Genomic DNA, 25,924 nt, shown 5'->3' on the forward strand with positions numbered 1-25,924 from the left:
AAACTCTATAACATTACGTGTGCAATTGATAGATGACCTAAGGTACTATATTATCTTTCCTCTGTCTCTGATGTGAAACAAATATTTTGTTGTGGGAGTTGGCTGTGGATATGGATCTCAGTCATCTACTTCATCAAATCTTCTGTTTTCTTTTATTTGTAAAAATGTTTGAAAAGAGGACTGATCAATGAAATCTCTCACCTTTGACTGTTTTCAGTTGTATAACAAGGCTTTGTCTGTCAGGCTTGGATGCTGCGATATTGTTCCATAATGGCCAACTCATTTCCCTGATGATGATACTTGAGTACAAAGTCTAAAAAGATCTTTTCAGCTCCAGTTGTTGCTGACTTGTTGGGTGAAATGATCCATAGCAACTACAATGTACTTATATAGACCCTGGAGCAGTTGGTCCTGGCTCAGCTTCGGCGCCTAACAAGCTCATCACTGGACCCACTTCAGTTTGCCTACCAGCCTGGCATTGGAGCGGATGATGCCGTCATTCACCTCCTACATCGTTCCCTCGCTCACCTGGAGACCGCTGGAAGCACTGTGAGAATCATGTTCTTTGATTTCTCCAGTGCCTTCAACACTATTCTTCCCTCGGTTCTGAAGGACAAGCTGGTGAACTCTGGAGTGGACCATCACCTCACTACCTGGATCCTGGACTACCTCACCGACCGACCACAGTATGTGAGGACTCAGGGCTGTGTGTCGGACAGGGTCGTCTGCAGTACGGGGGCCCCACAGGGAACGGTTCTGGCTCCGTTCCTCTTCACCATCTACACTGCAGACTTCTCCCACAATTCCACCCAGTGCTTCCTGCAGAAGTTCTCTGATGACTCTGCAATAGTCGGCCTCATCACTGATGGGGACGACAAGGAGTACAGAGGACTGACTCAAGACTTTGTGGACTGGTGCCAGCTGAACTACCTCCAGATCAACGCCAGTAAAACCAAGGAGCTGGTGGTAGACTTCCGCAGGCACAAGCATTCTCCACTGCAACCACTGAACATCCAGGGTATGGACATTGAGGCTGTGGACAGCTACAGGTACCTTGGTGTTCATCTGAACAACAGACTGGACTGGACTCATAACTCAGACGCCCTCTACAGGAAAGGGCAGAGCAGGCTGTACCTGCTGTGGAGACTCAGGTCGTTTGGGGTGGAGGGCCCACTCCTGAAGACCTTCTATGACTCTGTGGTGGCTTCTGCTATCTTTTATGGTGTGGTCTGCTGGGGCGGCAGCATCTCTGCTGGGGACAGGAAGAGACTGAACAGGGTGATCCGAAGGGCCAGCTCTGTTCTAGGATGCTCTCTGGACCCAGTGGAGGTGGTGAGTGACAGGAGAATGGCGGCTAAGCTGTCATCCCTGTTGGACAACATCTCCCACCCCATGCAGCAGACTGTGACAGCACTGAGCAGCTCCTTCAGTGGGAGACTGCGGCACCCACGGTGTGGGACGGAGAGATTTCGCAGGTCTTTCCTCCCCACTGCTGTCAGACTCCACAACAAAGACTTTAACTGAACAAACACACACATCCACACATGTGAAATAACACTAAGTGCAATAATCTTTTCTGGCATCGTTGTATTTTTACTCAGTTGTATATAGTATTCGTATTCTATTTTTATCTTATTGTATATTTTTATTCTATTTTATTCTACTGTATATAGTATATTATTTTATTCTATTCTGTACAGTTGTGTACTGTATTTATTCTTATTGTATTCTAATTTTTGCGTCATAACTTTTGCACTGTCCACTTCCTGCTGTGACAAAACAAATTTCCCACGTGTGGGACTAATAAAGGTTATCTTATCTTATCTTATCTTATCTTATCTTATCTTATCTTATATCCTCCATTACAAACTTCCAGATACAGATACAGTGATTCTCTGTTCGACTTGTTTGGAGATTTCTGTTCCAGGCAGCTAATGATCACCTAATAATCCATATCTCTTTGCATATGTGTTATTGATCACGCTGAGTGTCTGTTCTACTCTAAGATAAGATGACACTGTGGATTTTATGCGCTTGTGTTCTACATCCAGGGCTTCCAGAATATTACATCTCCTGGAAGTCACAATATACCAGTCACAATATTCAAAAATGGTAGTAAATGAAATTAATTATCAATATAATCCATAGTTACTTGTTGTATTTAAAAGTTAAACTTTAAAGTGTTGATTTTAATTGTGATCATGACTTACTGCAAAGACTATTTAACTTAGACAGTAGGACGTTATTTCAAGGATTTTCCAGGATTGCTTACTATCATAATGTCACCCTCCATTAAATCCAGGCTTGAAGGAAGATGGAGTATTACACTTGTTATGGAAGCTACAACAACAACAACAACAACAACAACACACTCTTGCTCCCAACTCTCAGTCTGATGCTTGGTCAGGAATCCCTTATCAATTTTCACCAACTAATTTTTCTGATTTGTACTTCTTCAAGCATGGAAAATTAACAGGGTGTAAACAAGTAAACAGTAAAAGTTAGAGTAATCAGCACACAAAGTAACTTGTTAATTACAGTCTGACAGATAATACAAGATAATACAAGACGTTTCCTTCAAAAAACAACATAGCAGTACAAACTAGGTATAAAGAGCATCAGGAGAATATGTATTGTGATAAAAGGATAAAACCGTTTGCCACACACTGAGTAAGGACATGTTCAGCCTGGACAGTTGTTCTGTGAGGAAGCATTCAGAAATCGGCTGCTTTATCACAGTTCTGCTTTATAAAATTGAAATGTGTCTAAAAGACAATCAAACAATATTTTTTTACTGCCAGATTCTGACTAATCTAAACTGTTGGCAAAAACAGGAAAAAAAGAAAAATTCAAGCAGTATTCTAACACTTTTCAGATTTAACCAAGGCACATTAATAACAGGGTTTTTTTTTTCAAGAAGTTGTAAAACAGATAAAGGACTGTGCCTACAAATGCCCTGCTGACTAATGTACTGTGACATGATCTCCGTGCAGAAATGCAATGATAAACCAGAAATACTGGAAACCTCAACCTAAGGGGTACTTTTCTATTCTGTATGCATCAAGGCTTTTGCTTTGCTACATTATTGAGGACCGAAATGTGGTTCTAAACATTTGGAATCAGGACTCAAACATGTGCTTAGAAGTAAAGTATACATAGCTCATAAAAAAATGAACTTATATGTGACTGTGAATTTTCCCAAATCCAAATAAAAATCCTTTGATTGTTTTTAATCAGATCTTTTGTTCAGTCTTCACAAGTGTTTCCTGCTGGATTAAGAAGACCAACATAATGTCAATGTCTAAAGTGTGAAACTTCCAGCTTTAATAACTGTGTGTAAAACTATACATCAAGTGAAAGTACACACTTGTGCAGACTACCAAAAAAATAAAAATAAATGAAAACCCATGTTTCCCCTTGGCAGCACACACTACTTTCTTAATGCCACGAAGCAAACACAGGGCTGTAAGGACTGAACTGCACATAAAAATAAAATCCAAAATCTTAAATACAATAATAATTGTGTGTATATATATATATATATATATATATATAATGTATAGAACCTGCATACAAAGGCAAAACCTTGTTTATATTAACATTTATTTTCAGTCATATTTTACTTGTGAACCACTTCATTTGATGTTTTTACATTTCTAAACTTTATCACACCACCCTTTTGACAGTTAACACTAATGCACTCAGAATTCACAGTATCAGCTGCCATGACACCGTATAATAACAAAAACCAATGACGTGCGACAGTGGCCTGTTCACCTTTCTGACACCTAAATGAAAGAATTTTATCTTGTTTTGAAACCAAGCTGTTCCACATTCTTTGAAGCAATATCGTCATTTGCACTTGTTTTGTTTTTTGTTTTTCTTCCCCTTTAGCTAAGGCATTGTATGTCTGTCTGCTTTAGAGCCACGTGATTTAGACTAGCTCACACGTGAGGAAGGTATCACTCAGATTTAGTAAAAAACACAGTAAAAGTAAAACAAAGATGTATGAATATTCATCATGTTAATAGAGTTTAACATAGGTGCAAGTGCCCCCCCCCCCCGAAAACAAACAGAATACAAGGACAGACCACTGGCTGTAAAAATGTGAAAGGAATGAGAGATGTGCATCAGAGATAAATAAAGGCTCATGTATATATGTGGGTTCCTGGAAAGGGGGATAATGGTAAGTGTTAATGCTGGTAATTTGCACAAACATCTCTGATGTGGTGGATGATTGTCATTACCCAGAAAAACACTGTTGAAACACCCAGATAAAATTATTTCCCTTTGTTAGAGCAAAGATAGGCATTGTTCTAGAACAGAAAGAACCCATCTGCAAACATACAAAGAGGCGACCGACTTTATTGGTTAACACAGAATAGATCTAATAGGCAAGGCCTTATTCTGGCTTTTGGTATAATTTTGAATAATAGAAATTAGAGGTAATGTTGATATGGTGAACTACCATCATTGCAAACATTGAAATAAGTTTTCTTTTTATTTGCTGCCATTTTATTTTGTCCGCACACATTCAGTTCCAATAATCTCTGCCTATTTCTGTGCATTCAAAATGATGTTCAAAAGAAATTATTATTATCCACTGACAAAATGTTTTACTTTTTACTTTTTAATTAACATTACAGCTTTATTCTTTGTAAATTTGACAAGTTTAACTTGTTGTACTTGTTATCATCTAACTTAGTACAGCAACATGTGTGTGCATCTTAACCTGACCTAACTGCAGTCCAGAAATTTGAACCACTAAAAACATTATTTTATTTACATTTTACAATAACAACAAATTTGTATAACATTTAGTAAATAATGGTTTATTTGCTAAATAAAATTATTAAAAGGATAAAATAAGCTTTTATTAATAATTATTAATGATCCAATAAAATAATGCTTCATATCAACATCATGTGCACTTATGGTGATGCGGCTTAACCTAGTTTTGTACTGAGAATTCTCAGTAGGAGCTGTCATGACATGCAACAATGACAAAAGGCATGGCAAGACAATGACGTGCTTGACTCGGGCCTATTTTCCACTCTGAAGAATAAGGAAAAGATTTTTTTGCAGTCAAACTACCAGCATTTACGCATTCTTTTGTTCAGCACAGTCCCCAAGAGTATTACCAGCAAAGCACCCCCACAAATCATCACACCTCCTCCTCGATGCTTCACTGTGGGAGCCATGCATGTAGACCATCCATTCACCTTTTCTGCATCCCACAAAGACATGGCGGGTGGAACTAAAGATCTCAAATTTGGACTGATCAGACCAAAGTGCACATTTCCACTGGTCTAATGTCCATTTCTTGAGTTTTTTGGCTCAAACAAATATCTTCTGCTTGTTGCTTTTCCTTAGTAGTGGTTTCCTAGCAGCTGACCATAAAGGCCTGATTCACACAGTCTCCTCTGATCAGTTGATATAGAGATGTGTCTGCTACTAGAACTCTGTGTGGCATTTATCTGGGCACTGCTAACTTGTGATATCTGACGCTGGTGACTCTGATGAATTTATCCTCAGCAGCAGAGGTGATTCCTGGTGTTCCTTTCCTTGGGTGGTCCTCATTGTGAGCCAGTTTCGTCGTAGTGCTGAATGAATCTTAGGACTGCACTTGGGGACACATTCAAAGTTTTAGCAATTTTCTGGACTGACTGACCTTCAGTTCTTAAAGTAATGATGGACTGTTGTTTCTTGTTACTTAGCTGATTGGTTCTTACCATAATATGAATTCTAACAGTTGTCAAATAGGGCTGTCAGCTGTGTACCAACCTGACTTCTGCAAAACACAATTGATGGTCCCAAACCCATTAAGAAGACAAGAAATTCCACAAATGAACCCTGACAAGGCTGAGCTGTAAAGTTGAAACCATTTCAGGTGACTACATCATAAAGCTCATTGAGAGAAAGCCAAGGGTTTGCAGCAATGCCAAAAAAGCAAAGGGTATCTACTTTGAGGAATCTAAAATATAAAACATATTTATATTTATTTATCAATTTTTTCTTTGGTACAATTCATATAATTGATGTCATCAGTATGTATCTACAGTGCAGAAAGCAGTGAAAATAAAGAAAAAACATTATATGAGAACGTGTGTCCAAACCTTACCACTCGATGGCAGTGTAACCTTGTTTTAGGACAGAAAACCTTCATGTTTACAGTGTCACGTGGGGCATTGTAGTTGCTTGGAAAAGCTGTTGTTGTTGTTTTTTTCTTTTAGAATTCACAAATTAACATGACCTAAAAAAGTAATATGTAACAATGTAACAAAAGTATTAGACTTCAAAGTTTTTTAAGGAAAATGACCAAGTATGAGGTACATCTGTATGTATTTGAGTATTATATCTGTAGGCTAAGCATTTAAGCCTGTAGGAGTAATTTTAACAAATAGAATGACAGTCATGTAGAAAAGTTGTACTATTGATATTCATACATATTCTGATTTTAATAGCAGAAAATGAATTATGAACAAACCATGAACAAATAAGATTTATTACCATACCATAACAGCTTTATTTATAAAGCACTTTAACGTAAAACCAGGGTTCACAAACTGCTGTACATATACAAATAGCATAAACACAATAAAAGAAAAATAAGATAAAATACAATAAATAACTAAATGAATAAAATGAAATAAAACATGTTAAAACAAATTGAGCCACCCCCTTAAAGATAGCCAAAGGCTTCAGCAAATTAATATGTTTTAAGAAGATTTTTAAAGTCAGAAAGATAAGTTTTCACAAATTACCTGAGGGGAGTCAACACCAACAGTCTGTACAGCATGAAGGACCATGTCAATAGTTTTAAATAAGGCTTGAGGCTTACAGGAATTAGCCTGCATAATAGCAGCAAAATGTTTTCTCTTAACAGTTTTCTGATATGAATTCCAGTAATACTGTAATATTTGGTATGAAAGCTGAAGTTTATCCTTCTTCCATTTACGTTCAGCTCTCCTACACTTTCTTCTGACAGCACGGGTGGCTTCATTCAGACCTGAACCCTTCAGCTTAAAGGGGGCCACCGACTGAGTAAAACCATGAGCTGAGCTCTTCTGGATCATTACATATAGAATCAGGAAGGCTGCTGTTCTGATGAAAAACAACAGAGAACTGACCAGCAGTGGATGGGTTAAAAATACCACCGCTCTGACCGCTCTAACCCTAACCCTAACCCAGGAGGATTAACTTTAGTACAAGGAAGGGAAACCTCAAACAAGACAGGCTTATGGTCCAGCCATACAGCATCACAGACCTCTAAGTTAAAGACCGGTAAACCGCGAGTTAAAACAAAATCCCATATTTTTGTGTAGGCACAGACACAGGTTTTGCGAGTGTACACTAAAAGAGAGTAAACTCTAGCACACAAAAAATAGCCTAAATAGCACAAACAAACACAACAGGATCAGGGCTAGATGGCAAGCCAAACACATTGGTGCCATCTTGGGCACAGGACCAAGATACTTGATAGCCATCACGTGGGAACGGCAAAGCTAGACTGTGTACAAAGGGAGGAAATTCAAGATAGAAAGTGGGCCATACAATAAGACAACATCCTCTTGGAGCAAAGAAAACTAAAAGTCAGTGCTTTGAAATGTTCTGGTCAAAACCATGACCTGAAGGGTTCTGGACGAGCTGCCCATGTCAGGAAAACACCAGCATGGCAGAATCGAATGTGTTCCTCTAGGCTGGTGACTAGGACTGGTCAATATAAATGTTTAGTTGCATTTACTGCTTCACAAAGTGGTAAATCAAATATTTAAATAATTGATCATTGCCTCAATTATTTAAAAAAAAAATCCACATTTAGTTAGTTTTCCTTAATATACTCTGAAAACTTGCAGAAAATGAAAAAGAAAACCCACAAAAACATATGAGGTTGTTTTATGATGTATTTATAGGGGACTCTGAAAACTTCCAGAGCTGTAACAAAACATTTCCAGCAGAGGTACAGTTGGAGGTTTAAACACTGGCATGGAAAATGTGAACATGATGATATGCTGCATACAACAGTTTTCTCATGGCAATTTCAAATGATTCTAAATTCCAAGTACTAGGTGAAATTGTTGTGTTACATTTTTCTTTCTTGTCAAGAACGTCTCTTCATAACAACCCTGCTCTAAAGCATGGCCATATTCATATGATTGAGAAACAAACGCCATGACCTGAGATCATTTCTAATGATCCAATGACATGCGATACTTATCTTATCACTGCTTGTCAAGCAGAGAAGAAAAGGTGGCCTTCCTTTCCACTTCCTCCATGTAAAGGTTGGCTACAATAGGTGACACGGGGGAGCCCATGGCACAGCCATGTTTTTGTCTGTAGAAGCCTTCGTTGTATTTGAAGTATGTTGTGTTAAGGCAGAGGTCTAACAGTGTGCAAATCTGATTGGGTGTGAAGTTGGTCCCGTCTTCCAAGGAGCTGTCTTCTTGTAGTCGTTTTCTGACAGTCTCCACGGCCTCCGTGGTGGGTATGCAAGTGAAGAGAGAGACTACAAAGGACACCATGGTTTCATTTGGATCCAGGGTAAGTTTCTGGACCTTGTCAGTGAAGTTCTTGATGTGGTGTGGGGTGTTCCCCACGAGAGGAGCAAGGATGGTGGCAAGGTGTTTTGCAATGTTATAAGTGGCTGAGTTTATGCTACTGAATATGGGTCTGAGTGGGACAGCTTCCTTGTGGATTTTAGGAAGTCCGTAAATGCAGGGTATGGAATCCCCTGGGTAAAGGCGGTGATATGTAAGGCGGTCAGTGGTTTTGTCCTTTTCAAAGTCTTGAAGGCAAGCTATAACTTTCTTTTTGTAGCTGCTTGTGGGGTCTCGCTTTAAGGCTTCGTAGGTATTGTTGTCACTGAGGAGAGTAGTGATCTTTGTATGGTAATCTGTAGTGTTTAGGACTAGGGAGACCGAAAAGCAGCGCACATTTCGGTGCTTTATCTCGGTGCTTTTTTTTCCTGAGCTGTGATACACTTCTAGCCAATCATTTTACGTTTCCGAGGATAGTAGGCGGGTCCAGGTACGTACGTTCTTTTAGAGCAGAGCTACAGATTAAAAATGGACCACGGTGCATCTTCCCTTATCAGCTGGTAAAACAGTGATGTTGTGGTCTTTGCTCAGGGAAGCGACGGCCTTCTTTTCTTGTATTGTGAGGTTGGACGGAAGGACTTTGGCACTGGAGAGGGTGGCTGAGACTTTCATCCTGATTTGCTCTGCTTCTGTCTGTGATAATTTATTAATCCGTATGGCGGATTCTGTGGCTGTGATGAGGTCCACTATGGGCAACTGTTGTGGAGAAATGGCAAAATTGAGTCCTTTGGCTATTACTCTCTTTTCAGTTTCAGTGAGATTCCGGTCTGAAAAGTTCTTTACCCATTTCTCCTGACTGACTTCAGGTGTGTTTTCTTCTCTGGGCTGTGTAGGTATAGGTTCAGAATGAGGAGTGTGTGTTTTTGAAAGCAAGGTGTGAAATTTCCTGCGTTGTCTTTCTTTTCCTTTAGAATGTTGGGCCCGCTGAGCCTTGTCCACAAACTTGTAAACCTCTTCTAAGATTGGAGAGGGTAGAAGGGTTTCCAGTTCCTGCAGAGTCTGGCTGATCTTGATCTGGAGGGCATCTATAGTGAAATGGACCTGTCTTATCCTTTCACTTAAAAGGTGATTTTGTGCTCTCTGTAGAATCAAGTCTGTTCTGTATCCCCTGACAGTGGATCCAAGGCGCAGGCGCAGGGGGAATACTCCCACTAGGTTTAAATCTGGGACTCCCCACCATTTGACCTTAGAACTGAAGAAGCTTCTCGGATGAGAGGTGAAACGTCTTCAAGCAACTTAAAGAAGTCCAGACGCTTTTCTTTGCAAGCTCCTTTGACCATAGAACCATTAAAATACATCTGCAGCTTATCATTTCAGACTGGAGAACTGAAAATAGCTAAAGTTGTTAATTATTAAATTAATTATGTTAAACAACAGAACAGGAACCAAAATAGGAGTTATCTATTCCTTGAAGTTTTATCTATGAGGACATAATAAAAAATCATGTTATCCTTCCCACCAGTTGCACGTAACTTACTGCTAGTTGCGGTGACACTGGTGGTCCTGTGCTGGCCCATGTGTGGATTACCTCTGGCAAACCTGATCTGGGCCACCAAAGGGCCATCATTCTTTGCGGTATGTGAGCCATGTGTAAGTTGTGTTCAGCCACGGGCCAGTTGTAGACACACTGCTGACCCTGTGCTGGCCCAGATGTCAGCCTGATGTGTACCTTAATCAAGCCATGTAATAACAAAATGTGCTGGAACATAATAGTGCAAAAGTAACTGTGACAGTGACATGAACTATGTCATATTTTGAATTATGACATAATTTCATAGTTCAAGCTTCTTTAGGAAGTGACTATGATCAGCAAAGATATCCTAAATGTGGCAGGTGTAGGTTGAACAAGAAACGTGATTATTAATTTTTTATAAAGAAACTGCTTTTCAAATGTAGCAGACCATATGGGAATACTGTAATCTATATCATGGTTTAATTGTGTGCCTTTGTGGGTTTGATAGACTTAATCCCTTATACTTCCCAAGTGACATCAGCCTAGCACTCACTCATTTTTAACGAGGCAGAGAAACTTCCTGTTAAAACTTATCTACAATTTCTACACTTATTGTGAGCTCAGTGGTTATATGCATGATATCTTCTTAAAAAAACATTGTTGCGTTTGAGGAAGTTCCTTATGTCTTCCCATATGTACTGTCACGGCTGCCGAGGCGAGCCGTGTGGAGTTGGAAGAAGGACCCAAGATGCAGGCAGTGGATGAGATACCGGTGGTTTTATTTACAGAGGTGTAGTGGCAAACAAACAGTGGGGCATAACAAATAACTAAAGACACCTAAACTGGGAGAACTAAAAAATAACAGACCTGGGAGCATATGACAACGGGGTGAGAAGCAGAGAGACGCAGACGAGGAACAGGACACCGTGGAACACAGGGTGACAGACTGACACGGAGTTACACAGACGAACCGGCAACAGGCAGGAAAACACACAGGGCTTAAATACACACACCAGTAATCAGGGGATGAGAGACAAGAGGGCAACACAGCTGGGAGGAATCTGGGCTGACGGGACAGGGGAAACGTAAATTGATCACACTCACATACGACACGGACCTTCACAATAAAACAGGAAACTCAGACACATGGAACCAGACAAGACATTGAACTAAACAGACAGATTCACAAACAGATGGGGTGACACCATAGACAGACAGATACAGACGCAGACTCAGAGGCAGACCGAATATAACACAGAACCTAAACAATCATCTAGAAAATGATAACAAACTAAAAGCGCTGGGTCACCGACCCAGGACCATGACATGTACAACAAACTGTACATTCTTGCATGTAACAGTATGTTGCACCCCTATAGTTATGCGAAAAAGAAAGTAAACCACTTTCCATTCTAAGGTTTAATCTATTTAAAAAGCAAGGAAAATGCAGAAGCAGTGTATGATATGTAAAACTTTGGAATTGAAAGAGGAGTCAGCTTTATCTGAACAAACTACTTCTCTCAGCAGCCGGTTGAGTTGTGGCTTTTTTCTACACGTACCTTCTAGGGGTGTCAAATTATCGCGTTAATTGCGATTAATTAATTACAATGCTATTTAGCGCGTTATGTTTTTTAATCTCGTTAATCTAATTTTTAATCTCTTGACGTCATTGATTTTGTATGAGAGTTGCTATGTTATAAAATCCGTTTTTATGTGCTGGGCTCCTTGTGCTTGACTTGTTGGGGGTGGAGTCACGTCGTGAGGTCAAGGTGAGAAGTGGTGATTAGCTTACAGTGTGGATATGGAGGCGCATCTGAGAGTTGTTGGCCCAATGAACGGGAAATTTGTATTTCATAAACGCCCTGACGGCACCATTGACAAAGGTAAATTGGTCTGCCTAGAGTGTAAGAAGGAGTTTGCTTACCACCGAAGCAGCTCAAGTTTGGCCTATCACCTCAACGCAAAGCACCCAGCCGCGAGTGCAGCAACAGCTAGCAGTGAAGACGTTAGCAATATAGCAAGCCAGAGCAAAGCTTTTCGCCAAACAAAACTAGAGAATACCCCTCGTATGAGCAAGTCTGCGACCGACAGGCTGACTAATGTTATTGCCAAGTGGATAGCGATGAACTGTAGGCCGATAAATATAGTAGAGGACGAAGGATTGACAGAGGTGTTGCAAATTGCGTCCAATGACCCGTCATACAAGCCGCCGTGCAGGACTACAGTAACGACCAAAATCAGCAAAATGTACGACGGCGAAAAGAAAAACAAACTTGAGATTTTGGCGGAGGATTCTCCCAACTGTGTTGCTATAACCGGAGATCACTGGACCTCAGCTGGCAACCACAGCTATTTTGGGGTGACTGGACACTTTATTGATAGTGAGTGGAACCTCAACTCATTTGCACTGACCGTCATGAGAACAGAAACCAGGCACTTTGCTGATAAATGCGCCGAACAGTTCCTCAAGGTAGCAAATGACTGGGGTATTGAAAACAAGATATCCACCATTGGCACAGACAGCGCAGCAAACATGCTGGCTGCTATGAGAGCACTTCCATATGAGCACATCGCCTGCAATGCTCACATTCTCCAGAGGACCATCACGGTATGTCTCGATAGCAGTGGTTTTGTCGGTGTACTGGCAAAGTGCCGCAAGATTGTTGGTCATTTTAAACAAAGCCCTGCGAGTACCACAGAACTTAACCAACAACAAGTAGCACTCGGAAAGAAGAGCGATCAACTTATACAGGATGTACCCACCAGGTGGAACTTGACTCTCGCAATGGTCTCACGCCTCCTATGTAACCGAGAGGCTGTCCAGGCTAGGTTGGACCAACAGAACCACAGGTTGGTCTTGCCAACCGAAGCTGAGTGGGCGAAACTGCAGAGGCTGGAGCTCCTGCTTGAACCATGCAAGTAAGTTCAAATAAACACCTTCCCATTTTAATTATATAAACTACTGTTACATGTGTAAAATCAAAATTAATGAACATAACAAGGAACTTTTAAGGACAATTAAATTGGAAATCAGTTACACTTTGATTTAAATGAATCCAGCTAGGTTTATTTAGCAAACCTCTCCACCTCTGCAGGTATGTGACAGAGCTGCTGGGTGGTGAGGCCTACGTCTCTTGCTCTGTAGTGCTGCCTGCTTTTCGCCATCTGTACCGTGTCATGGACATTACTGATGATGATCCTGCCTACGTGGTGAAGTTCAAGAATGCCTTCCAGAAGGATCTGGCAGCACGACGAGCTAATGGCAACGAGATATGGTTCGAGGTGGCCACAGCATTGGATCCACGGTTTAAGGATTTGAAATGTCTTCCAAGAGAAAAGAGGGAACAGGTAGGACAATAAGGTTAAGCTGGACTAATGAGTCCAATTCATTATCAAATCAAACTTTTATTTATTATATGGAACACAAAGTTCTTTACAAGATTAAATAAAATAAAAAAAAAGCACTTAGTTTTAATCACAATCATTCATTCATTCATTCATTCATTCATTCATTCATTCAGGTGTGGACCATTCTGGAGAATATGCTCCAGGCAGCAGAGCCCAGAAGAGCAGATAGTCTCCAGCCCTCCACAGAGGATGATGGACCAGCTCAGAAGAAGAGGAGGAGCGAACTCCTTCTGGGGTCTGACTCTGACTCAGAAGATGGAATTGAGTCTGGAGAGCTGCAGCGCTACAGAGCAGAACCCAGCATCAGTATTGATGACTGTCCCCTGCAGTGGTGGTATGCTCACTCAGGAGTCTATGAAAAGCTGTCAGTCCTAGCACAAAAGTACCTGGCCTCCCCAGCTACCTCTGTACCCTGTGAGAGACTCTTTAGCCTTGCAGGCCACATAGTGCAAAAGAAAAGGGCAGCCTTGCTTCCAGAAAATGTTACCAGGCTGGTGTGTCTTAGCGACTGGCTGAGGAAGAAGAAATGAGACACATGTGGTCAGCATAGCTGCTGTGTCATTTGTAGCCTACTAGAATAGATTGCTTGATGTTCAGCACTTTTTTTTGTGATGGAAGAATACTTTGATGTGCTAACTTGCAGCACTGCAATGTCAGTTTTATTTTTCATTATCTGAAGCAGAGGAATTTCAGTGCTGTATTGCTCAGAAAAGAGCAACTCTGATGTGCTAACTTGCAGCACTTAATTTATTTGATTTTATTTGTATTTATTTTTCCACTTATTTTACAAAAGAATACAACAGTATGTAAATGGTTGCATCTGTTTAACGTTTGTTAAACAATAAATGACTTTATAAAGTCACTTTCTTTGTTATATCAGTCTTTTGGTCTGCCACAATAAGTTGAGGGCTTTCCTCAGCTATTTTTAGGTGAGATTAAAAAAGAGATTAATTAGATCAATTAATTAAAAATCATAATTAATTAATCTCTATTTTTTTTTTTTAATCTCTTGACAGCACTAGTACCTTCCAATTGCTTCAATGATCAGGGTTTGGAGTTTGAGGCAAACTTCCATTCAACTTCTAATATTTACTGTGGCAAGCTCCTTTGAGCGCTCAGTAAGGAAGACCCATCATGGATTGATGATACCATTCTTGAGTTTAGGGTTCTGAGCTGTGAAAAAGGTTTAGGCATTCAGGGTAGCAATGTCAAGTTGTACCACAGCTGCTTCTATGTTTTACACTTGTAGGTGCCAACCATCTAGTCCAGGGGTGTGAACTCCAGGCCTCGAGGACCGGTGTCCCGCAGGTTTTAGATATCACCCTGTTTCAACACACCTGAATCAAATGATTAGTTCGTTACCAGGCTTCCGGAGACCTTCAAGACATGTTGAGGTGATAATAGTAAAATGAGAATGTGATCAGTTATGTTTTCCCAATTTCTGGTATTTTCATCCACCTTTTGTTGCTAGACATATGGGAATGCTTCACTGCAACATGTATTTTGGTGTGGCTGTGTGCCTTCGTGTGTTTGATAGACATAATGTTTTATAAATCCCAAGTGACATCAGCCCTACCTTGTTATGGTCTGGTGTGCATAATTTGCTCACTCTAATGAGGTAGAGAAACTTCCTGTTAATAATTATCTACAATTTCCACACTTGTTCTTAGTGCAATGGTTGTATGCATGATATCTTTTTAAAAAGCTCATTACAACCATCAAATTCAATACTGACATTACCCCCATCCTTCCATCCATTCGCTTCCGCTTATCCTTTTCAGGGTCGCGGGGGGCGCTGGAATCCCAGCTGTCATAGGGCGAGAGGCGGGGTACACCCTGGACAGGTCGCCAGTCTGTCGCAGGGCCAACACACAGGGACAGACAACCATTCGCACTCAGATTCACTCGCACATTCAAACCTAGTGGCAATTTGGATTATCCAATTAACCTATCCCCACAAGTTGCATGTCTTTGGATGGTGGGAGGAAGCCGGAGTACCCGGAGTGAACTCACGCAAAGATTTCTCCAGACTTGTGTCAGATATTTATATAAATATAGAATAAAGGTTGTAAGTGTGGCCTTTTTGTGAAACTTGCAGCTAATGCTTCCATTTTTGTGGCTTTTTCTACTGACATTACAATAATCCAATCATCTTCTTGACCCCATTTGAGCTAATCAACCTCCACTCTGTGTGATTTAAATCTCAGAGTGCTCTCCTCATTTATGCAAACCACTTTCTCCCCATCGTCACCTTGCCTGAGGTCCATCCAAGCCTCAATCTTCTTCTTCACCACCTTCACTGTCTAGACCCTGGGGGATTCTTTCCTAAATCGTATTGCCACTGGGATTCCATTCTGCCATCATTGGACTCTAAAACGCCAAATTAATTAATATCTCTAGTAAATTATTTTCAGTTCTTCCAAGTGATCTCTTTTTACATTCAAGCAACACACACACAAAAAACAGAGGACCAAGAATGTTTTTGATTTAAAGGTTTTATTTTATGTTTTCTTAAACATCAATACACCAACAACCAAGAAAGCACACTGTGGCTAATCATTGTAGTATATTTTTGTTCACTACATTTTAATAACGTCAAACTCATGTAGATTTCTTGTGATTGAAAATTGCAGTAAACAAAACTATCATATGATTAAAGACTAATATTAGTTAAATGGAGTTTTAAACTTAGATATAGATAGATATTTTACATACTTTTCATTTCACTTTTTGCTTGCTTTATTTAGTTTTATTCTCTATATTGTGGAGAAAAAAAACAAACAAACAAAAATATTGTTGCAAATGATTATTTTAAAAACAAAAACTACAATGAAAAGTTCCTGCACCAAAAAAACAAATCGCTATATTAGGAAAATCTATAATAAATGAAAAATGAATCAATACACTAAAATAATAAAAAATATCTAAAATGAATCTGGCAGAGTCCTTGGTGCTGTCCATGTAACGAGTCCAGATGTGGATGATCAAGATCACATCAAGGCATAAAAAGCATCAGTGCTAGCAGGAGGGTGAGGACAGGAGAGGCGATCATACCAGGAGAGAAAGTGCTACTGCAGAAAGACAGGAATTAATTAAATAAGTCATGTATAGATAAGCTCATGATAAGTACAGAAATTCTGAATTGATATCACTGCTTTTGTGTTTGTGCAAAATCTATGTGGGCTTCAAACTGCAACAAATGATGACTATTCTTAAACAGAGCTTTTTGTGATGAACACTATCATTGGTATAACATCTACATTTTTCATGTCCACACACATTGTTATAAACAGAACATGTTTGAGAAGATTGTTGTGTCTGGAATTGGAATTGTGGTGGGTGAGATCCTGTAAACATCAAAGCATTTCTTAACAGGTATGTTAAAACTTTTTAGTGTTAATTTTAGTGTTTCTGTTTGAAAGAAACACTTTCTATTTATTAAAAATCAGGAAATGTTTGAGAACATTGCAGTACCTGCCATCTGTTGTGTATGAGGTAGGAATCGAGGTGGTTGAGATCCTGTAAACATCAAAGCATTTCTTAACAGGTATGTTAAAACTTTTTAGCGTTAGTTTTAGTGTTTCTGTTTGAAAGAAACACTTTCTATTTATTAAAAATCAGGAAATGTTTGAGAACATTGCAGTACCTGCCATCTGTTGTGTATGAGGTAGGAATTGAGGTGGGTGAGATCCTGTAAAAGTTAAAGCATTTTTAGAGGGGTATTAAAACTTGTTAGAGTTTCACCTGCATTAACTTTTACATCTAGCAACCACACTTATTCTTGCAAGGTGCTCAAAAATGCATGAGAAAATTGCAGTATCTCTCATCATATATATTGTTTCATATGACATGTTGTATCTTCACATGAGTTGTAATTTAATAATATGTCCTACTGTGATGAGCAGTTTCCTTTATCCTGGTCTCCAGGGGGATGTGTAATTTTTACTGTTCTTACTTGAGGACAAGGCAGTGAACTTCCATTAACTAGAGGTGTGAGATCTATTGGAATAAAGAAATTAAAATAATCATAGAAAACTTGGTTTTGATGATGTGTAAAATGATTGAAATGTTTCATACATTTCTGTTGTAAAAGTTTCAAGTACAATATATAAGTTTAGGAATGAAATTAGTTTAATTTGCCTTGTGCACTGAAGATGAAAATGGCACTCCCTCCCTTGAGATAATCTCTGGATTTGATGTCTTCCAAAGATGCAAAATAATATCTACCATACAGGTTATTAGCATAGATGAGCTCATTGTTCTCATCAACAATTTGAGTTCCAACATCACGAGGTTTGCCCCAAGCAGGTACACCTGTTTATAGAAAGCATATGTAACATAGTGGTTAATAATTTAGTGAGTACATTTTTAAGCATTACTTCATGTTTCTGCAAACGTACCAGTGGTGGTGAGCAGATTTGGGTCAGTGGTGAGACTCATTTGCCTTGACATCTGTAGCTGGATGTTGGGGTTCTGATCCACCATTTGGACAGTAAATTGCCTTTGTGGGCAAGGCCATTTCAGTTGGTCATCATAGACACCAGAGACAAGATGCACATATACTCCAAAATCTGTCTGCCTTAGATATAATGCTACCCGGTAAGCATAGCCCTCACTGGAATACTGCCTTGGGCTATATATCAGGGCCGGAGTATGAGTACTGTTCCAAAATCTCTCAAAATCATTAATCTGCCAGGTTCCATCTGGACACTCGAGCTCTGATAGATTGATGTCATCAATAGAGAAGCCACCTGTAGAGTTTCCTGCTCCTTTACGAACCTCAAACTCCACCTGGAACTGCTTGGTGGCATTCAGAGGAACATGGTGGAGAGTCCAGTGAGATGTCGGTGGACCTGGAGGGAGAATTTTTAGATTAATAGGTGAATGTGACGTATGTCTTCATGACAAAATGTGAAATGTGAAACATTTATACTTCATCTGGAGAAAATCATCATAAATAATCACGCAAATGATTCATTACCACTGATCTGTCCCATGAGGTAGCGAGTTCCTGTGGAGTCCCATTCATCTTGAAACTCTCTGATCCAGATGTTAAGTTTGTCTGTCTGGCTCCCATTGTGGTAATAGAAGAACTGCAGACACTGAACATGACACTCCCTCTGGGGACTCATCCTCTTTGTCTCCAGCCAGGCTGAGTCTCCCTCCTGACCTGATTCTGTGCTAGCATACATGAAGTAACCCGCATCCTGACCTACAATACAGTTCAAAATTATCTTACATCAGATCATTAAATCTTAAGTATCAAAAGTATTTATTATTATTGCTGGCAGCTTACTTTTGATGTTAATAATGCTGAGTTGGAAAACTAGATTTTCCATTTCAAACTGTAATAAAAACTGCAATAAAAAATGGAATATTTGAGACCTTACCTTGATTACCATTTCCACTGGGCAGATTGGTGTGGTCAGAGCTGGGACCACCATAAACACCAGTTACCATTTCCCAGCCATTGCCACTCTTTGAACAGCGGTTCATTTGACACATGGTCCCATTAGTAAAGCCACAGTATTTCTTAAAGGCAATGGATGAGCCTGTAGAGATCAATTAAAAGTGCAAGGTTTTTTTTTCCAAGGAAGATTGGAGGGAAAAGGCAAAAATTTCAACTCACAAAACTGTCATCTCAAGTGAGTGAATTGTTTCGGTGTGAGCAATTTTCTACACACATTCAGCACTTTAGGCTTAGTTAATTACTGACAATGAGCAACAGAAAGTTGATTATTGGAGTACCCGTGATATTGCTGAAATTGCAGCCTGACACATAGCAATCCTGGCATGTTGATTTTTGTATGAATTAAACAAATAGAGTGGGATTATTTGCTGATTATAAATTGACCATAGGTGCAAATATGAGCATGGTTGTGTTTAAATTATTTTCAAATCATAATTGTGACTTGTTGAACTTTTCTTACAACAAATAGACTTGATCATTGTGCCAGTTCAAAAAGTGATCATAATAGATATTTTGGAATTCAATAATATATAAATTTATGGCCTCATGAATATAAGTAAAAACCCCTAGTAAAGAGCCCTACTAAGTTTAAATGCGCGTAGTAACTCTAAAAACAATATAAAACTATTTACCAATGTAAGTGTGACAAAGAAAACGGCTACTTTCTATTGGTTAAGGGCACAATATTCTCACGGTGTCCTTAGTAACTTTAACCAGTAATCCCAGAGTATTCCTAAAACTGGATGCTGGTCCCCATAATCTTTGAGCACTTACTGCATTTGTAGAGTAGATTCAGCTCCTGAACATCACTAGTGCTCATTTCCACTCGTTGACCAATAAGATTCTGGAATTTGGGGTCTTTGGTGATAATTGTAGATCCATTGCCATTGGTGAAATCATCTTTGCCATAGTGCATCACGGACAAATAGTCATATGGGACTCCATGGGTGGTGCTCTCATCACTGCTGACTATTCTAAAATTGTGCTTGTAAGCTATAAAAATCATATATAAAAGTCAAACATCAGATACAGTACACTTAACTGAAAATATTTTGATAATATGAGAGAAGGTCAAATCATAAAAGGAAATATTTTGTATACTCACTATAGTGATTTCATTGATTTTATGACTCTATCTCAAATTATTAAATAGTTATGATTTTATTTTAACCATTTCAGAGTGGTTATTATATTTTTGCAGACTGCTTTATACAGCTTTAAGATAAGTATTTGAATAGAAATATCGAACAAAGACATTAACATTGTTATAATTAGTATAAGTGTTAACCAAACCCTCTAGGATGTTTTCAGAGTTAATCGTCACATAATCATCTCTGTCATATCTGGACTGTTCATGGTAGAAGCCAAGAGCATGAAGGAACTCATGTTCAACAATTGCAATGTAACCACAGCCTATTCCAATGGAGAGTTCCTGTCCACGGGATGCTTTCCCAATGTATGACCAACATCTGAAATTAAAGGCAGAACACTGATGAATATTTGTCCCATAACTGGTTATGTATTCTGTAATTTATTTAGTGTAATCTATAAAATCACAATTAAATAAATCAGAGAAGGAATAACAAAAACATAACCATTCATAAAAATTTCACAGTATTCATCTTGTTCTTTGGTTAGAACTATATATCCAGGGGTGCACATACAGTGGCTTGCAAAAGTATTTGGCCCCCTTGAAATTTTCCACATTTTGTCACATTACAGCCACAAACATGAATCAATTTTATTGGAATTCCACGTGAAAGACCAACACAAAGTGGTGTACACGTGAGAAGGGGAACGAAAATCATACATGATTCCAAACATTTTTTACAAATAAATAACTGCAAAGTGGGGTGTACGTAATTATTCAGCCCCCTGAGTCATCCATCCATCCATTCGCTTATCCTTTTCAGGGTCGCGGGGAGCGCTGGAGCCTATCCCAGCTATCATAGGGCGAGAGGCGGGGTACACCCTGGACAGGTCGCCAGTCTGTCGCAGGGCCAACACACAGGGACATACAATCATTCGCACTCACATTCACACCTAGTGACAATTTGGATTATCCAATTAACCTATCCCCACAAGTTGCATGTCTTTGGACGGTGGGAGGAAGCCGGAGTACCCGGAGAGAACCTACGCAAACACGGGGAGAACATGCAAACTCCACACAGAAAGACCCTGGCCTGATGGTGGAATTGAACTCAGGACCTTCTTGCTGTGCGGCAACAGTGCTAACCACCGTGCCACCGTGCTGTCCTTAGGATTAGTGAATACCCCCTGAGTCAATACTACAAAAAGATTTCCCAAGCCTTGAACATCCCACGGAGCACTGTTCAAGCAATCATTCAGAAATGGAAGAAGTCTGGCACAACTGTAAACCTACCAAGACAAGGCCGTCCACCTAAACTCACAGGCCGAACAAGGAGAGCGCTGATCAGAAATGCAGCCAAGAGGCCCATGGTGACTCTGGACGAGCTGCAGACATCTACAGTTCAGGTGGGGGAATCTGTCCATAGGACAACTATTAGTCGTGCACTGCACAAAGTTGGCCTTTATGGAAGAGTGGCAAGAAGAAAGCCATTGTTAACAGAAAACCATAAGAAGTCCTGTTTGCAGTTTGCCACAAGCCATGTGGGGGACACAGCAAACATGTGGAAGAAGGTGCTCTGGTCAGATGAGACCAAAATGGAACTTTTTGGCCAAAATGCAAAACGCTATGTGTGGCGGAAAACTAACACTGCACATCACTCTGAACACACTATCCCCACTGTCAAATATGGCGGTAGCAGCATCAAGCTCTGGGGGTGCTTCTCTTCAGCAGGGACAGGGAAGCTGGTCAGAGTTGATGGGAAGATGGATGGAGCCAAATACAGCGCAATCTTGGAAGAAAACCTCTTGGAGTCTGCAAAAGACTTGAGACTGGGGCGGAGGTTCACCTTCCAGCAGGACAATGACCCTAAACATAAAGCCAGGGCAACAATGGAATGGTTCAAAACAAAACATATCCATGTGTTCGAATGGCCCAGTCAAAGTCCAGATCTAAATCCAATCGAGAATCTGTGGCAAGATCTGAAAACTGCTGTTCACAAATGCTGTCCATCTAATCTGACTGAGCTGGAGCTGTTTTGCAAAGAAGAATGGGCAAAGATTTCAGTCTGTAGATGTGCAAAGCTGGTAGAGACATACCCTAAAAGACTGGCAGCTGTAATTGCAGCAAAAGGTGGTTCTACAAAGTATTGACTCAGGAGGCTGAATAATTACATACACCCCACTTTTCAGTTATTTATTTGTAGAAAATTTTTGGAATCATGTATGATTTTCGTTCCACTTCTCACGTGTGCACCACTTTGTATTGGTCTGTCACGTGGAATTCCATTAAAATTAATTCATGTTTGTGGCTTTAATGTGACAAAATGTGGAAAAAGTGGTTGCAGAAGGTGAGATGGCTTCAAACAAATGATGAATGCACAGAGATGTGGTGCAGAATATCCCATGAAAAACAGGTCCTTTTATATTATATAAAAGGCCCTGTTTTTGTCCGCTAGAGTGGAATCTACCGGCACCACTTTTCCGAGAATACACGCTTCTTTTGCGGTTCGGACTCTGTCTGATATTTCTTTGGAGGTGGAGGAACACCAAAGTAATTGCTTAGAGGAGCTTGCTTCGTCGACATCTTTAAGAGTTCTAAACAAATGTCTGTCCTCCTCCAGAAAATCTTATGCACGCAAACGTGCGTTGCACCTTCTTATCTGGTGTGCGTCTTTGATATTGACAGTGTATGCGCACCTGCGGACTTATGTGCACCCCTGTATATATCACAAATTAAACTAAAGGAACAAAAAGTCTAATTGAAAAATCAGCATAGTCATTTTTAGAATATTTATGCTAATTGCAGCTAAGTAGGAAATTTTATTTTTAAAAACAACAACAACAACAACAACAACAACAACAAAGAGCAGAAAAAAACATACCCATTTAACTGTTTGACAGAAATGTAATAGTCCTCAGAGTCCCTTGGTTTGAAATCAATGCATGATTTCAATCTGAACTGGTCAAAGGCTCTCAGAATGATTCCTTTAGAATCAATGTCTACCATTGTTGTGTTATAGAGATTAAAAGAAAAGAAGAAGATATTTTAGACAACCAATAAAGGTCCTTTGCCTTGCCCATGCATTTTGCTCTAAGGTGCTAAAGCATACAGTTATAAACATTTTTTCCGGTTTTAGCAAAGGCGCGGGTGGTTACTTTGCATAACTGGATGGTACAAAACTATTCCATTAAATTAGCTCTGTGCACTCGCACATGCTGCTGTTTTCTTTTTCATTATGTGGCTTCTATGTGTCAAAAGAGTCCAGCTGACATGGGGAAAAAAATGCATTTTCCGGTATGACATCACAAAGATGTGTTCCCATAGAAATAAAGAAATAAAGATTTATTTCAGGTGTATTTGTAAGAAAACACATATTTACCAAGGTCATTATTTAAGAGGTAGGGGACTGGAGATGTCCACAGGATGTTTTCATTAATAATGGTACTCCTCTGCTTGCCTATAGGCTAAAGTATAAGAAACATGTATATTGTGACATAATGCAGTAAGTTACTATGCACACAGATGTTTTTAGAATAAATAGATTTTTTATCTTCATAACAAAGACTCACCTCCAAAATATCATCATGTAAAAATTCTAAAATACAATTTAAAAAATTAGAAACAAGTCACTAATATTCAAGTACAGTTGCATGAAGCTAAAAGAACAAAAATATCCTTATAAAAAGGTTTAGTTATAAGTAGATGTTGAACTTTACCCTTGTTTATTTCAGGAATGTCCTTCACTTCACCAACATCTACAAAAACAGATGAGGCACTTTTGTATACTGTTTTTTTTAATATTTAAAAAAAAATGAATTTCATCAAAAAAAAAAGTGGAAAATTAAAAAAATAGAACTTACCCACTATTTCTAGTCCATTCTGTAAAAATATCAAAGTAGTATTAAACTAAATGTTCCATCATTTAACATACTTTATGTAGTACTATGAATAAATGTTTTTTATTTTATTTTATTTTTTTACATTTTAAGCTTTGATAGAAAACACACTCCATACTTGTTGGTCAACATGCAAAATTAAAACTTTTCTTTTTGAAAAAACAAAATCATTGTCAGTAGCTGATATTTAATATTCAATATTATTGTCAAACATCTTCATCACAAAACAAACCACACAAATAATTTAAAAAATCTCTAAGTTCTCTTTGCATATTGATATTCACAATTTCTGAAATATCACTATGCAACTAATCACTTACTGGGTTTAAGGAGAATGCTTCAGAAATTGCCATGATCACAAAAATAAAAACACATTCTTTCATCCTCATGGTGCGTCTTTGATGAAACCTAAATCAATAGAGATTCTACCAAGAATGAGGAAAAACAATCACAAAATAAAAAATATATAAATATTAAAGATTTATATATATCAAACTTTATGTTTGTTCTTATAGAAATATGAAACTTGTCTTTACCTTGTCCCATGCTTGTCTCTTCCTCATCTGCATGAGAAGTTGGACCTGTGACAGGAGTGTTAGAACCAGTTTTATACAACTAAAGCTACGTGCTTGACACATTAGGGAGTCACGCATATTCTATCTAGATTTGTTCCTGCTTTAGCCCACGTCATCATTTCCTGGTATCTGATGTCTGTGACATTAAAAAATCCCGAGTGTTTGCATTACTTAAAGACATTCCACTTCACACCTAATTTTTACCAGGAAAACATGAACAACAGTTGATAACAATAATAAACCGAACATTTGACTATGAACTTTTGTCTTTTACTCTTAGTGGAGAACTTTTTTTTTTCTGTGTGTAATCGATAGATGACCTAAGGTACTATATTATCTTTCCTCTGTCTCTGATGTGAAACAAATATTTTGTTGTGGGAGTTGGCTGTGGATATGGATCTCAGTCATCTACTTCATCAAATCTTCTGTTTTCTTTTATTTGTAAAAATGTTTGAAAAGAGGACTGATCAATGAAATCTCTCACCTTTGACTGTTTTCAGTTGTATAACAAGGCTTTGTCTGTCAGGCTTGGATGCTGCGATATTGTTCCATAATGGCCAACTCATTTCCCTGATGATGATACTTGAGTACAAAGTCTAAAAAGATCTTTTCAGCTCCAGTTTTTGCTGACTTGTTGGGTGAAATGATCCATAGCAACTACAATGTACTTATATCCTCCATTACAAACTTCCAGATACAGATCCAGTGATTCTCTGTTCGACTTGTTTGGAGGTTTCTGTTCCAGGCAGCTAATGATCACCTAATAATCCATATCTCTTTGCAAATGTGTTATTGATCACGCTGAGTGTCTGTTCTACTCTAAGATGACACTGTGGATTTTATGCGCTTGTGTTCTACATCCAGGGCTTCCAGAATATTACATCTCCTGGAAGTCACAATATTCAAAAATGGAAGTTAACGAAATTAATTATCAATATAATCCACAGTTGCTTGTTGTATTTAAAAGTTAAACTTTAAAGAGTTGATTGTGATCATGACTTACTGCTATGATAAAGACTATTTAACTTAGACTCTAGGACGTTATTTCAAGGATTGCTTACTATCATAATGTCACCCTCCATTAAATCCAGGCCTGAAGGAAGATGCAGTATTACAATTGTACAACAACAACAACAACAACAACAACAAACTCTTGCTCCCAACTCTCAGTCTGATGCTTGGTCAGGAATCCCCCCCCCCCCAAAAAAAAAAACAAAAACAAAAAAACAACAACAAAACAACAAAACCTGATCACTTTTTGGTTTAAAATACACAGTATGTGATGATAAAAATGTTTAAGCAGTAACAGACAAAACCAGCTCATTTTTCTGATTTGTAATCTACTTCAAGCATGGCAAATTAACAGGGTGTAAAAAGTAAACAGTAAACGTGAGAGCAATCAGCACACAAAATAACTTGTTAATTATAGTCTGAC

The 25,924-nt window shown here is 39.0% G+C and overlaps 2 protein-coding genes and 1 long non-coding RNA gene across 3 annotated transcripts; 1 reads left to right on the forward strand and 2 right to left on the reverse strand.

Annotated features, from left to right (window-relative positions):
* Nucleotides 1-11,621: 11,621 nt before the first annotated feature.
* Nucleotides 11,622-14,320, forward strand: LOC146698929 (E3 SUMO-protein ligase ZBED1-like). Its single transcript, XM_085471819.1, has 3 exons — nucleotides 11,622-12,969; nucleotides 13,146-13,398; nucleotides 13,572-14,320. Exons 1-3 carry the CDS (start codon nucleotides 11,852-11,854, stop codon nucleotides 13,986-13,988), a joined length of 1,788 nt encoding a protein of 595 aa, XP_085327945.1. The 5' UTR covers nucleotides 11,622-11,851; the 3' UTR covers nucleotides 13,989-14,320.
* Nucleotides 14,321-15,944: 1,624 nt separating this feature from the next.
* LOC146698930 (uncharacterized) lies at nucleotides 15,945-17,474 on the reverse strand. Its single transcript, XR_014922734.1, has 4 exons — nucleotides 17,352-17,474; nucleotides 17,105-17,149; nucleotides 16,933-16,977; nucleotides 15,945-16,529 (listed from the first exon to the last, which is right to left on the reverse strand). It is a non-coding gene; the product is annotated as an uncharacterized LOC146698930 (long non-coding RNA).
* A 364-nt stretch (nucleotides 17,475-17,838) lies between these two features.
* On the reverse strand, nucleotides 17,839-24,353 carry LOC146698931 (meprin A subunit beta-like). Its single transcript, XM_085472767.1, has 11 exons — nucleotides 24,235-24,353; nucleotides 23,879-23,897; nucleotides 23,735-23,773; nucleotides 23,588-23,613; nucleotides 23,398-23,482; nucleotides 22,900-23,017; nucleotides 20,222-20,397; nucleotides 19,703-19,921; nucleotides 18,849-19,010; nucleotides 18,440-18,670; nucleotides 17,839-18,311 (listed from the first exon to the last, which is right to left on the reverse strand). Exons 1-11 carry the CDS (start codon nucleotides 24,301-24,303, stop codon nucleotides 17,839-17,841), a joined length of 1,617 nt encoding a protein of 538 aa, XP_085328893.1. The 5' UTR covers nucleotides 24,304-24,353.
* Nucleotides 24,354-25,924: the final 1,571 nt, after the last annotated feature.

The sequence above is a fragment of the Copadichromis virginalis genome, linkage group LG11 (assembly GCF_057382275.1).
Source record: "Copadichromis virginalis isolate Kocher_CV1m ecotype Utaka linkage group LG11, C_Virginalis_male_GT1.1, whole genome shotgun sequence".
Taxonomy (NCBI): domain Eukaryota; kingdom Metazoa; phylum Chordata; class Actinopteri; order Cichliformes; family Cichlidae; genus Copadichromis; species Copadichromis virginalis.

Coding starts and splice junctions, on each gene's coding strand:
- LOC146698929 (XM_085471819.1), top strand. CDS start 11,852: ATGGAGGCGCATCTGAGAGTTGTTGGCCCAATGAACGGGAAATTTGTA. Junction 12,970..13,145: donor CTCCTGCTTGAACCATGCAA/GTAAGTTCAAAT, acceptor CCACCTCTGCAG/GTATGTGACAGAGCTGCTGG. Junction 13,399..13,571: donor CAAGAGAAAAGAGGGAACAG/GTAGGACAATAA, acceptor TCATTCATTCAG/GTGTGGACCATTCTGGAGAA.
- LOC146698931 (XM_085472767.1), bottom strand. CDS start 24,303: ATGAGGATGAAAGAATGTGTTTTTATTTTTGTGATCATGGCAATTTCT. Junction 20,398..22,899: donor TCTGTCAAACAGTTAAATGG/GTATGTTTTTTT, acceptor CTTTAATTTCAG/ATGTTGGTCATACATTGGGA. Junction 18,312..18,439: donor CCTCATGGGACAGATCAGTG/GTAATGAATCAT, acceptor TTCTCCCTCCAG/GTCCACCGACATCTCACTGG.